Here is a 14,227-nt window from a genome sequence, read left to right as displayed (position 1 = left end):
TGCCAATCATGTGCATGCGAGAAAGAGAAAGTATATAGCTTTTGCGAAAAACCACTTCGTGCTTCGAATTATTGTGGCAGATGTGGAAAGGCCATCTTCCACAAACACACTACAACCATTTGTTCTGATTGTAAAAAAAAATAAAAAAATAAAAAAATATATATATGTATGTCTTGGCAGGATGCCACTGAACATTTTGAAAGTTGAAAGTGAAAAAAAAATTCAAAAGTGAAAAAAGTTGTCACACCTCAAAGCGCAACCCAATGTTGGACAAATACGTTTTATGTTGCATTATTTTGAAATGGCCATTGCAGAAAAAAAGCAGGCATGAAGAAAAATTCTGTTTCTGCGGTTTGGTGACATATTCAAGGCTCTATTTATGTCATATGCAAGATTTGGACTGGTTGTTTTTTTTTATTGACATATGCAGCAAAGTTAGTGTGTGATTGACACACTCCTGCTGCTGTGGCCCATAGAGGGCGCCAAATATAAATAAATAAAAATATATATGTATGAATGTCTTGGCAGGATGCCACTGAACATTTTGAAAGTTGAAAGTGAAAAAAAATTCAAAAGTGAAAAAAGTTGTCACACCTCAAAGTGCAACCAAATTTGGGACAAATACTTTAAACGTAACAATCTGTATTACTGCATAAGGGTTAATTGGGCCGTCTATGTTTCTCTTTTTCAATTTCATTTTAGCGCTGTTTAGAAGTAAAGGCTAATTTCATTCTCAAATGTATTATTTTAACTTGAGTACAGTAATAGGTAAGTATATAAGGTTTACCTGTATGCCGAAACATGAGCCTGAAACAATCCCATAAATACATTAAAGGAAGAAGCCGGATTTGTTGTCGCACTTACACACTTATACGAAAAAACTCACCTCTTGGTCTGGAACTTCATAAAAATCTGGAGGGAAAAAAGCCAAATTTGCGTTTCAGTGTCAATGTATATACATGCCAGTAGTTAATTTGATTTCTTTTTTATTGTATGAAAGCACTTTAATGTTTTAATAATGTTATATTCAGTTAAACACATCTACATACTGTGCATCTCACACACACACACACACACACACACACACACACACACACACACTTTTGACAAAGTAAGGCGAAAGTAATAAAAGTAAAAAGTCACATACAGATACCTGAAAAATACCCTAGTACAGTAACAAAGTATTTGTGCTTCATTACTTCCAATATTCATAAATCTAACTTATAAAGTTCCTCTACATGTATAAAAGATTTTATTATATCCATATTCATTCATTGTGCATGTACTTAATTTATTTTGTACTTGTCTATTTGAAGTTATATTAATCCACAGAGCGATGTGTTGTAGTTGCCTTGCTATAAATTGAATGGAAGCAAAAATTGGGAGGTGTGGCCCTTCAGAGCCTTCAGCAATTTTTGGATTTATTGCATATTGTTTCACCTACCTGAACTGGGTTGACACTTTGGTAAAGTTAGTTGGGATACGGGGTGGCCTTTCATGGTTCTGTTTGTATGAAACATCTTAGCATCTAATGAGAGACATACCCTCACCGGCCACTTTATTAGGTACACCATGCTAGTAATGGGTTGGACCCCCTCTTGCCTTCAGAACTGCCTCAATTCTTCGTGGCATAGATTCAAAAAGTTGCTGGAAGCATTCCTCAGAGAGTTTGGTCCATATTGACATGATGGCATCACACAGTGGGCGCAGATTTGTCGGCTGCACATCCATGATGCGAATCTCCCGTTCCACCACATCCCAAAGATGCTCTATTGGATTGAGATCTGGTGACTGTGGAGTCCATTTGAGTACAGTGAACTCATTGTCATGTTCAAGAAACCAGTCTGAGAAGATTCCAGCTTTATGACATGGCGCATTATCCTGCTGAAAGTAGCCATCAGAAGTTGGGTACATTGTGGTCATAAAGGGATGGACATGGTCAGCAACAATACTCAGGTAGGCTGTGGCGTTGCAACGATGCTCAATTGGTACCAAGGGGCCCAAAGAGTGCCAAGAAAAAATTCCCCACACCATTACACTACCACCACCAGACTGAACCGTTGATACAAGGCAGGATGGATCCATGCTTTCATGTTGTTGACGCCAAATTCTGACCCTACCACCCGAATGTCGCAGCAGAAATCGAGACTCATCAGACCAGGCAACGTTTTTCCAATCTTCTATTGTCCAATTTCCATGAGCTTGTGCAAATTGTAGCCTCAGTTTCCTGTTCTTAGCTGAAAGGAGTGCCACCCGGTGTGGTCTTCTGCTGCTGTAGCCCATCTGCCTCAAAGTTCGACGTACTGTGCGTTCAGAGATGCTCTTCTGCCTACCTTGGTTGTAACGGGTGGTTATTTGAGTCACTGTTGCCTTTCTATCAGCTCGAACCAGTCTGGCCATTCTCCTCTGACCTCTGGCATCAACAAGGCATTTTCGCCCACAGAACTGCCGCTTGCTGGATATTTTTTCTTTTTCGGACCATTCTCTGTAAACCCTAGAGATGGTTGTGCGTCAAAATCCCAGTAGGTCAGCAGTTTCTGAAATACTCAGACCAGCCCTTCTGGCACCAACAACCATGCCACGTTCAAAGCCACTCAAATCACCTTTCTTCCCCATACTGATGTTCGGTTTGAACTGCAGGAGATTGTCTTGACCATGTCTACATGCCTAAATGCACTGAGTTGCCGCCATGTGAATGGCTGATTAGAAAAAAGTGTTAACGAGCAGCTGGACAGGTATACCTAATAAAGTGTCTGGTGAGTGTAGAAAAGTATTCATCAGGAAAGTATTTTTGTCCATATAACCTTGAACAGTGAGGAGCATTTGGTACCAGCTTTTACTATACTCAACTTTCACATTTGTCCTACTTTTATTCAGAGGTGTAGCTTACCTGCAGTGGGATTGTCTTCAGGTTCCACATAGTTGTCATCCTCGGTATTGCCATCTGGACTGATGTAGTCTGCCTGTAGAGCCGCAAGGACAACACACTTTAAAGTCATTTCTTTGCCTGCAAGATAGCTTGAATTGACGGGCATAATTTCTTAATGCCCGTGACTTGAATCTTGATCTTACGTCATGACTGTCGATTTGTGTGGGTTCCGGGGGCAGTTGTCGAGATTCTTTGCCCCGTTTGAAGGCCTTTTTGTGTCCCAGATTTGGCCCATTATGGCAGCTGTCTGTAATGGAGAAGTAAAGCGTCAATATTTGCATAACGCTTCCTTCTGAATCCCCCTGAGGTGCTGGTTTGACAGTGTTTCTATTTAAAAATGTCACAAAAAGCACCTGGTTCAACTTGCTGTATTATAGTGATGATGTACAAGCTACAGTATTGTCAAAACTTAGAAACTATCAAAGTTATAGAAAAAGGATCAGACCATGTTTGAATTTTGAATATATCAGGAAGGATTTGGACTTCACTATCTGTGATAACGACGGGCACACTGACCAAGATAATCCCCCGTTAGGAAGGATGAAGAAGAGGTTCTGGTGAAGACTTTTTGGCTGGGAGGCGGCTCATAGTTGATATCGTGCTCTTGTGGATTGTCGTACATTTCATTATCCTGTGGACAACATACATTGGAAAGTGTGCCAGTTTAGAAAGAACTGTTGAGCTGTGTGAATAAAGTAAATTTTTCAAACTTACATAGTCTGGTTCAGACGCATCCTCTGGACCCACCATGTCTTCATCTGCAATCACCATATTGTATTTTGTATCTATCTATCCATCCATCTATCTTTACACTCTTAAAAAGTGCTATATATATATATATATATATATAATATATATATATATATATATATAAACAAACCTGAGAGAACATGCAAACTTTACGAAGGAGAGCCGAAGCTGAGATTTGACCTCTCAACTTTGAGATAGACAATCACTAGGTCACCGTAATGCCTTATGAAACGTTATGTTAAAAAAAAATAGCATATGTCATATTTTATCAATTTTGCACTTGTCCATCATCACAGTAAACGAGTGTTTTGACAATAGGCCAATAATGAATATTTTATTATTATTATTTTTTTTCGAATCAACAGTTTTTATTTTTTTTAAATCATGTTTTTTCTAGCAGCAAACTGTATTTCCTTGTCTAGAAGCAAAGATGGAATCATAATAAAAAGGTAAAAATGTAGATCTACAGTACCAGTAATATAACAGGCCATTGATTGTGCAGACTTCAAAAATCAAAATCAAAAGTTGGGGCTATTGTCAAGACAAACAAATAACATTATTGATTTTACACTAAACTACAAAACGGAGCCTTGTACTATTTAGACACATGTAAATTATGACATTTAATCAAGCAACATTTAATATTTGGTGGATTAGTGTGGTTGGTAAAAATATAATGGTAAAATTAATTACAAAACTGTCTCAAATGACAAATGAAATGATCAGTCATTGACCTGAACCCGAACATGAGAAAAGAAAAGGTTTGGATACTGAATTCATTCTTAAAACTTTTCAATGAGTCACGGTGCCCCTGCTGTGCCTCAGTTTGCCTTTTCCATCACCTTACCTCTGTAGTCTCTCACAGGTACCTCTGGACCTGGTTTGCTTTTCAGTCTGCCATATGGAAAGACAACACAAACAGAGTATTTATGACTGAAAAGTGATTTGACATGTTTTACACCCAAGCACCCACTCGTTCAGGCATGCGTGCGTTATCCATCCATCCATCCATCCATCCATTTAGTCCAAGCAACGAAAACCCTTGTTGGGTCTAAAAATGTGAGAAGGTGGAAACAGTTTTGAACCGAGCAGACATGTACATCGGTTCAATAACACAAATCTTCAGTGTAGCAACTCTGTGTGATCTCTATCCTTAAGGGGATTCAAATCAGAAAAAGTAAGTGAGACAGAGGCCATCTATTTGAGCTATTTTTGGCTTCATAGTCTTTCCTGTGGAAATTACTGTGAAAGCAGAAACATTTGTCACCAAGATTCATTTTTAGATGTTAACAATCTGCCATTGTCATGAACAACGCACATGTAATTTTATTTGCTGTAATAGTAGGGCAGCATATCGTTCATTTTCCATGCACAAGTACCTGTAGTCCATTTTGGGTCAATTTAGCCTCCTGATAGTTGTCTATATCGCAGCACAGACAGATCTGGGGACTGTTTCAAACTCCCCTGTGAAATCCATCTCCACTGATCCATAAAAATTCACATATACATGACTTGGACTCTTCTTGCTTTGAGATTCTATCATGACCCTTCAAAGACCAACAGGGGCATGTCTGGCAGTAACCTGTGCAAATATAGGGGGGCACGGAGAGTTCTCAGGACTGTTTCAAGTGCACTCTGGTACCACAGTCTCATAAAAAAAATGACACATATTTATGACATGTACACTTTCACAGTTTCAAGATTCCCACCATGAATTACTTTCATTTTTATGTATTTGGGGTCACCTTACAAGAGGTTTTATTGCAGTCTAATATCAAGGCCAGTCCTATTTGACCAGGGCAGTATGTAAAGGAAAAAAAAAAAAAAAAAATCAAAAGATAAATGTACCTTCTAAATTTATTCAGGTAGCTGGAATCATTCTTCTGGATGTCCTGAGCAATCTTTTGAAGCTGCCTAGAAAACAGATCAACTCTCTTGGTCAGTGAGAAGCTGCAGTATAAACATTAATGGGGAAAGGGTTAAATGCGGTGTTCCTTTTGTTCGTTTTTCTAGAAAGGCAAAGGCACATAGGCTATAGTCCTTTTGGTGTTTGCACCTGTAACACATTCCTATAAATATCAAAATAAAACTCGCATCATCGTTCACATGGTGTCAAAAATTCACATAGCTTACCGAATCTTTGCTGTGGCAGAAGCTGTGACTTTACTAAAAATGTCCATGTTTGTCGTCAATCCCCCTCCTCTTTACATATTTAAGTGTCAGTTATGTCATACTGTACAGTAGGTTTAAATAAGTCACACCTTCGTCACCAAGAGGTTGGAATTCATTATAGTGCTAAAAAAAAAAGAATCACTTCTCTTTTCTACGTCAATGTCTCCCCCACACTTAACGTAACACACACAAATGTTGATTTGGGTGACCACAGTTTTCAGCAAAACCTTTGTATCAGCAGGTGCATTGTGGGAACCGTCCGGTGTTGGTTAAGGTTGTTATCGCGCTTCCTTATTTTGGACGATTGCAATGAACACATCTGAAGGAGTAGCGTAAGTGCATGTTAGACCATTGGATTTTTAGACTCACTCGTGGAAAACTAGTTACATTTAATGTAGTTTGACTCAAATAAAAAAACATACGCATGTGCTGTATGTCCAAGACTAATGGCATCTCTATGTGATTGTGTGTACTGTACATACACACACCTTCAATAGTCTTGAGACACACATTCTGTATTGTTGCTGCTTAGAGTGAAACAATTTGTCTTTGATTTCTAAAGATGAATATGAAACGCAAGATCAACATTTCCAAATTCATTTTCAGGTTTACAAAACACAGAAAATTGGATATGTTAAAACAAAGTGGACATTTTGAGATGATCAAAAGCATTGGACCAGATAGACCTAAAATAGACCGCAAGTGAATAACACTTGCAAATCCTTTGCGTGTTCTAACTACACAAAGCCTGCTGTGGCCCATTGAAACAACCAAACTTTGGCATTCCTCTTTTGTGAAGCCTCTTGAAATGTGTGTGTCTGTGTGTGTTTAATGTTTACATCAACAGTGGAAATAAGTGAACACATCCCAGAAGAAACCAAACTTAAGCCACACAGTGACGTGAGGTTAGATTCATGACTGCTGAGTCAACTCCACACTGTTCAAGATAGTCACTGCTAATACAAGGTCACGTTTGTTGTTGCTGTTTTGTTTTCCTTTCTGATCTCTCTTTTTTAAAATGTAAAAGCATTTGAACTTACCTTTATACTTAATATGTTTAAAGCCCCGATAATAAAATTACCTATGTTTCTGGTGTCGTAACTGTGTGTCTGATGTTTTTGACAAACCAATCCGTGTCAGAATTGGTAAAGAATTGAATGTGTTTTGATGAGTTTATTGGAACCAAACACAGTGACCTCAATACAGGTGAATGGAAGAGATCTCCCGTGGACTCCAGGTTCAAGATGATGTGCACATCCTCAACCAGTCAAGGCTTCCGATGCAAAAGTGTCAAACTCGCAGCTTGGAGCCTGATCTGGCCTGGAACATAATTTAATGCAGCCCGCTAAAGTAACACATTCACTTTTTTTGGAGGGGTTGGGGGTGAAAATACTAATACTGTAAATTTTCTGAACCTTTAAAAAAAAAAAAATCATTACCAGGTCCTTTTTTAAAAAGAATTTAATAACAGTTGAGCACTTTTCATTGGCTTCTGATTTTGAAAGTACGGTAGTTAACCATCAATTTCATGTGTATATCTAATAATATGATATGAACATTCATTTAAATGGTTTCACAATTGTAATGGCCCTCTGAGGGAAACCATAACTACAGTGTGGACCCTCATCATAAATAAATTTGACACCATGTGCCATGCCCTGTGATTGGCTGGCAACCGGTTCAGGGTTTTCCCCCGCCTACCGCCGAAAGACAGCTGGGATAGGCTCCAGCCCCCTCCACACGGTGACCCTTGTGAGGATAAGCGGATCGGAAAATGTGCCAATGGAGCACAGCACTGCCACATGCTGGCAGTGGCAATGTACTTCCTTGACTCCAGAGTGCACCCAGTTGCTTTTCTGGCTGACAGGAAAATATTATTTTTCTGGCTGACAGAAAAATATTTTTCTGTCAGCCATTATTATTATTTTTCACACACATTCATTAAATATATCAGACACACTGTTGAACATCAGCATGTGCAGTACATGTGTGATAAAACACGTCCGTATATTGGTGATGTAAAGGCAAACAAGCAACGCCTTTTGTGTGTGGGATCCCGCCAACTGCCGGCGTTGGCAATTCATGGGTGTGTAGCTGCTGGAGGCACTCAAAGTGCTGTTGAATAGTATGGGAACACTAATGTGGGTTACAGATTTAAAATGAATCACTTGCTTGCAATGGCCCGTATCGTTGACAAAAAAAAAAAAAACATGATATTGGAATTCAAGCAAAAAAATAAATTAAAGCAAAATAAAATGCAATGTTTTGATATCTCTAATCATTCGTAAGCATGTTATACTGTACCATAATCATTTTACTTTAAACGACAATGACAATCTGGTATGAGAACAGTCAGTCCTTTACTCAAACTTACAACATTTGCTGCTGTAGACTGCAAATTTCCCCAGTGTGGGACAAATAAAGGTTATTTTATCTTATCTTATCTTATAGTGTTGTCAAAGGCATTTTGACATTTATGTTTGTTTTAAGGAGGCTGAGGTGAGTAATAAGAGTGTAGTCCTTGGTACTTACGGTCGATGGAACTTGCTCATGTCGCCATCTGATATGGTCTGTTCAAACAACAGAGATTAGCTGCATACAGATCTGATAAGTAACAAGATGGCTTTGTCGAGGTAATTTTGCACGTCGGCCTGTTTGCAAACAGTGGATGGCAGTATTTCACTTCGTCATGTTGTGAATGCCCTCTGCCTTCGTTGCAATTTGTTCCTTAAATCCAACATTTAGAGGTGATACTGGGGTCACCCTGGGGCATTTCTGGGGCACACATTTATTTCCATATTTTAATAAGCAGCACTGTCTCACCAACAGTATGATAACAACAACAGACAATGAGCAGCATTGCATCAGGAGGTGCCCGTGATGAGTGCTACTTGACACTGCGCAGTCTTATATTTGTAAACCGTGTGGTTCATATGAATGGACACCATTTGTGAACGATTTTAGTACACTATCTGCAAAGCAAATTATCTGAAAAACAAAGGTGCCGTTGTTACATGGTGTATGCAGGGCAATTAAAGACAGACCACCATCAACTGAGAGGAAACTGAGACTCTTCATGGGTGTTTTCGGAATGTGGGAGGAAGCCAGAGTAACTTGAGAAATGCAAACTACACAGAGAAAAGCCCACGGAGAGATTGGGATCTGCTTGGACTGCGAGACAGACACTTACCACCAGGCCACGGAGATGCTATATTAGCACCAGCAATAAATGGGGAAACAAAAAATGTACTGGTAAATTTTCTGGTGTCTAACTATTTCTTTGGAGCAGCAAGGCAATCGTAAATGAAAGGGAAAATGATTACCATAAAATATGCAACAATATCAACTAAATTATGTATTCCTTCTTCATTCATAATTCATTGCTCCGGGTCATTCTTTGCTCCAACTCTCTTACTCTCTTTCTCTTTGTTTTATATTCGGCCGAATGTTAGGGAACTCTGTGACAGTAAAATGCCATGTAAACAAACAGAATCAAAGAAACACATTCATATCATATTCCAAATAAGCAGTTTTTACATTTAATGAATAGTTATTTCATTAAAAAAAAACTGCAGTGATGTTCTACTAAGACTATCGATGTACAATTGTATAAACCACTTCAGGGAGGCTTTTAAAGCCACTAACATGACCTTTATTGTTTGAAGGTAGGAAGCTCCAGGTAAGAGACATCACCCAAAATAAGCGCCAAGTGAATGCCCTTTAAAGCAGAGTCTTATGATTTAACCATTTGTAAATCAGAGAGTGAGATTGCTTAATATGAAAGGCTTTACCTCCTTCAAAGAAAATGAACCTTGACCCCACACTTCATCATCATGCAATTTCCACTGGGGAAAAGGGTGTCTGTGTAAATCAAACTTAGCCTTCCGACACAGAATAAAATATCAAATAATCCACCCCAGTGGATACTTAGGCATCGTCCCAGTGTTGAATTATTTATAGGAGTGTCTGTGCTTGTTCAAATGAGACACAACTTCTCTCAGAGCTGCAGTCTATATCTCTCCTTCGTATTGCACACTGGAAGCCTTGTGGAGAGCTCCTTTCAAATCTTAATAACTCACCAGCTGTTAGAATGGTGTTCAACCACAATTCGTCAACACTTCTTTTAAGCATGACTTCTCTTTTTGTATGACGGCTGTGTGAATATAATACAAATATAATCTGTTTTATGGTGAATTAAACAATGTTCAATGTCATTTACCAATTCATATTTCCATCAGTTTTGTGCTCTAGTTATATTTCGCAACTGCACCGATGGCTCAAAATAAGTTGGCTCAGTTGCTTAAGGGGCAATTTTTTTTGTTGTTGCCAGAAATCTCTCCAGATCCCAGATTTTCATCTTTGCAGGTTGGTTAGGAACGTATCCCCTGTGACAAACGGGATTGACTGTATACAGTTGTCCCTCGCTGTATTGCGGTTCGCTTTTTGAGTTTTTATTGTATCGCAGATTTTTAAACAGATAAAATTTCACAGATTTTTCATTTTCAATTTGTTTCATATGGACTCTCACTGCAGAGCAATAAGCGGGAGAAAAAAAGCGCCAAAGGACATCATCTCCACAGTTTAGGAAAATAAAGGAGAAAAAGTGCAAAGTTTATACTGCATAGTTGAAGTGGCTTCCACAACTGCACATCTATGACAAAGTAAAACTTGTTAGCTAATTACATATAGCCTTTCACTGCTAGTTAGGATGAATCGTAAACCCGCCACAGGCAGTCAAGGCAGTTTGGTGCACTTTTCAGTCACTTAGTGAACAAATGGTAAAAAAATAAACATGAGCACATTCATAAACGAGGTCCCGATGGCCAACAGCTGACACCAGGTTACTCAACATGCAGAGTGGCTAACAGGTGAGCCAGTTCACAGCCAGCCAACTCCAAAATTTCATTCTCTGACTCCCATGTCACTCAACAGGCCAAGCTGCGCTTTTTATAGCCACACACATTCAGTCATCGAAAGATACTACTGTATAGTGTAGAAAATGAAAATGACAACCCTCAAGGTCACAAAAATAATACCTGCACATCACAGCCATAGTTTGTACTGTTATTGTTCACAGAGCTTAAAAAAAGTATATATACACATACACACACACACACACACACACACACACATATATGTGTGTGTACATATATATACACACACTTTCTTTTGCAAGTATATATATATATATATACACAGCCAATGTTCTCTCTTATCATGCCTCAAAGTTCATATTGCCTACTTCATATCTGTTGTGTGTGTGTGTGTGTGTGTGTGTGTGTGTGTGTGTGGATAATGAAATAATATATGGTTGCTACTTGATGGATTTTGGCCTATCATGGGGGGTTTTGGAACAAACGAGGGATTACTATGTTTCTTGTAAAAACTCAAAGACCAGATAAACCTTCGTACAATCATGAAAACTTTTTGTTTCTGGAACTTCAACCTAGATGTGCCAAGGTAGTCATATTTGAATCGCCTTTGTCGCGTCACATGTAACAAATGTTTCAAGAGTCTTTTTCCCAGGGCTGTATTGTTATATAATTATTTTCCAACCTTTTAAGGCAACTTATGCATAAACATCTACATGAATATGCAATGACAAAAAAAAAACAAACAAACAAAAAAAAAACGTCTTATTAAAAATAAACCCAAACAACTAATGCAATTAAATAGCTGGCACTCTTCTGATCAAAAGTCAGCTAAGGCCAAATAATTGGTTGTCTTGATGTGTTAAAAGTTAGTTTTCTTCCCCACTCTGTTTGGAAAACGGTCAGAGCCTCCAATTGTAAATGCAAAACACGTTCAATACTTCTGTTTGTAAAATCCTCGTGTGTGTTCAAAAGATGAGGAAGAGGAAGAAAGAAGACTCAGGATTGCATGCGTCCAGGCAGAATACATGTTTTGTGCTGTTCGATCATCTCAAGTAGACTATACACGCGATCAGAGCAGTAAGAACACACACCAGCCAATTTTTTCCTCGTCATGAGTTGGGTCTCTCACATCTTAAAAATTGCCCTTCAGTGATGTTAGTAATCTAATCAGTGTGTGTGCACTGGAAACATGTCATGTGTTTTGTGTGATGCTGCGGACTAACAAAAAAGCGTACCCTGCCTCACTTTCACATCGGCAATAAAACTAATAGCGATCAAAACAAAACCTTTGTGCCGGGCTAAATTTAAAATCCTCTCATGTTAATGTGAATATCTATTATTGGGAAGGAGAAACACAATAACAGTGTAGCTGTTTTGCTAGCCTCGGCATCATGTGATTACTACCACTTGGTTTGATTTGAAGGTAATAATAATACAGTTTACTGTCTTAGTTTAACAAGATGCAATCACACAATTTAGATGATGGAATGTTTGACAATGTCAGTGAAGATAGAAGCCTCAGCCCATTAGGTATTTGATGAGTTATACAGTTTAATGGGGTGCCTGGTGGTGAACCGGTTAGCACATCGGCAACAGAGGTGCAGGGTTCGATTCCGGCTCTGGCCTTCCTGTGTGGAGTTTTCATGTTCTCCCCGTGCCTGTGTGAGTTTTCTCTGGGTACTCCGGTTTCCTCCCACTTTCCAAAAACATGCGTGGCAGGTTCATGGAACACTCAAAATTGTCCCTAGGTGTGAGTGTAAGAGTGGATGGTTGCTCTTCTATGTGTACCCTGCGATTGGCTGGCAACCAATTCAGGGTGTACCCCACTTACTGCCCGAAGACAGATGGGATAGGCTCCTGCACGCCCCGCGACCCTTGTGAGGTTAAGCGGATCAGAAAATGGATGGATGGATATATCAGCCATGGTAGAGTTACATGTAATATATATCCAGAGACCAGGCCCTACTCATTTATATTCTTTACAAAACCACATTGTGGGTCGGATTAAACCCGTTTGCAGACCTGATCCGGCCTGCGGGCCATAGGATTGATACCCCTGGCATACAGTGTGGTCAAAAGGGACAAAGCAGTGAGAGACTCATTACTTTTTTGTAGGAAAGTGGAAGCAGAAGTGAACAATTATGGCCACTGACTACATCCTCAAGTAGAAAGGGAGAAGTAGGGCAACGGAATTGTTTTATACATTTCATTTTGCCTCTATCACAATGGTCATGTTTACAGTGCATTTAAAATGTAAAATTGACAACTGTACTTGAAATATTGTATGTAATTATGAAAAGACAAATGGAAAATGTTGCACTGAATGTACAGCATCCCAAACTGCCTCTTAATCATTTTTGACAAACAGCCTCTGTATATGTTATCATTGTGCTGTTGTAACAGCATAATCTTATTGCTTGCTAGGATTTGTCCATTTGGAAGTAATTAGAATGACAAATTGCTTAGCTGCAAGCCAGATATGACCCTCAGAAGATTAAAACATGAACAAATAATGGATAGTTATTTTCAAGTTGAAGCAAACAAAAACTGGGAGTTACAGTACTCACCATGAGTTTCTGTCCCCATATTTTCATTCTGTTGACAGCTGCAGCACAGTCTTCCGTATTGTTCTGGCAATAAACATACAGAGCTGAACAAATTTATTCCATCACCATCCAATGTAAGATTTATGCCACTGCTCTGCTCAATTAACAGCATTAGTATTCCCAAAATATACATTTTTTACATTTCTGTCATGGTCAATCCGCTAATACCAATATGTAGAAACTTTATCAAGAAACCATTGATGCTGATACTGCATACTTTAAATTATGAATGTTATCGAATAATGTTGAAGAAAAAATCTTTTTTTCATTATTTTTTAATGTTGACATTTTGTGTTACAAATCAACCCAAATTAGCTCTATACTGAATGCCATCGTTTATATTCTACTCATTAAAATGCTGTAAGTCACAAGCGGAGCCTGATTTACAGAGGAAATAGGTCAACTTGCCTTCTTGGCATCCATCTGCACTCTCAACGTACTTCATAATGTTGCTCTTATCACTCACCTTTCCCATAAATAAGGCCACTTGGCGCTGGTCCCACCCATCACACTGCTCTCTGGATGGCAAGTTCATTTCATTCACAGCAGGGGCACTCCGAGTTGAAATGTGTGTGCCCCTGGAAGTACAGTAATAGACTGACCTGTCACATCCTGCAGCTCCAGCTTTAAGCCTCAGCACAGAGAAGTGCGCAGTGGGAGGTCATTTCATTATTAGTCTCCCACATCCTTAACTAATGCAGCAATTAATGGTCCAAAACCTACACTGAGATTCAACTGATACATCCCAAAAATGGAAGAAGGGAGGCTCTCTGTACATTTCTCTGTATTTCATTTTCAAGGCCTTATTCTATTCAAATAAATTGGTATCGATTTCAGGTTGGACTGCCAAAAACAAGTGTAAAAATTGACATGTTTTTCAGTGTAAAAATAATCAT

The 14,227-nt window shown here is 38.9% G+C and overlaps 1 protein-coding gene across 3 annotated transcripts in view; it reads right to left on the bottom strand.

Moving 5' to 3' along the window:
• The window catches only part of blnk (B cell linker), an 18,695-nt gene extending 4,776 nt beyond the window's left edge, over positions 1 to 13,919 (bottom strand). Inside the window, exons 1-12 of one of the 3 annotated variants that reach the window (XM_019881928.1) lie at positions 13,798 to 13,919; positions 13,293 to 13,355; positions 8,384 to 8,421; positions 5,528 to 5,593; positions 4,527 to 4,573; positions 3,644 to 3,687; positions 3,446 to 3,560; positions 3,073 to 3,176; positions 2,891 to 2,963; positions 1,445 to 1,528; positions 887 to 912; positions 788 to 807 (exon numbers count right to left, since the gene is read on the bottom strand). In XM_019881928.1, the coding sequence (XP_019737487.1) occupies positions 788 to 807; positions 887 to 912; positions 1,445 to 1,528; positions 2,891 to 2,963; positions 3,073 to 3,176; positions 3,446 to 3,560; positions 3,644 to 3,687; positions 4,527 to 4,573; positions 5,528 to 5,593; positions 8,384 to 8,421; positions 13,293 to 13,355; positions 13,798 to 13,866 (749 nt within the window). In that variant the 5' untranslated portion in view covers positions 13,867 to 13,919. Of the gene's footprint in view, positions 1 to 787; positions 808 to 886; positions 913 to 1,444; positions 1,529 to 2,890; positions 2,964 to 3,072; positions 3,177 to 3,445; positions 3,561 to 3,643; positions 3,688 to 4,526; positions 4,574 to 5,527; positions 5,594 to 5,812; positions 5,965 to 8,383; positions 8,422 to 13,292; positions 13,356 to 13,681; positions 13,776 to 13,797 lie in introns of those variants that run through there. The other 2 variants (XM_019881930.1, XM_019881931.1) reach the window with 2 other exon arrangements.
• Between the last annotated feature and the right edge of the window lie 308 nt (positions 13,920 to 14,227).

This window comes from Hippocampus comes, unplaced genomic scaffold (genome assembly GCF_001891065.2).
Source record: "Hippocampus comes isolate QL1 unplaced genomic scaffold, H_comes_QL1_v1.1 scaffold36, whole genome shotgun sequence".
In the NCBI taxonomy this organism is placed as follows: domain Eukaryota; kingdom Metazoa; phylum Chordata; class Actinopteri; order Syngnathiformes; family Syngnathidae; genus Hippocampus; species Hippocampus comes.
The sequence above is the reverse complement of the archived record's forward strand: the minus strand, read 5'-3'. Positions and strand labels throughout refer to the sequence as shown.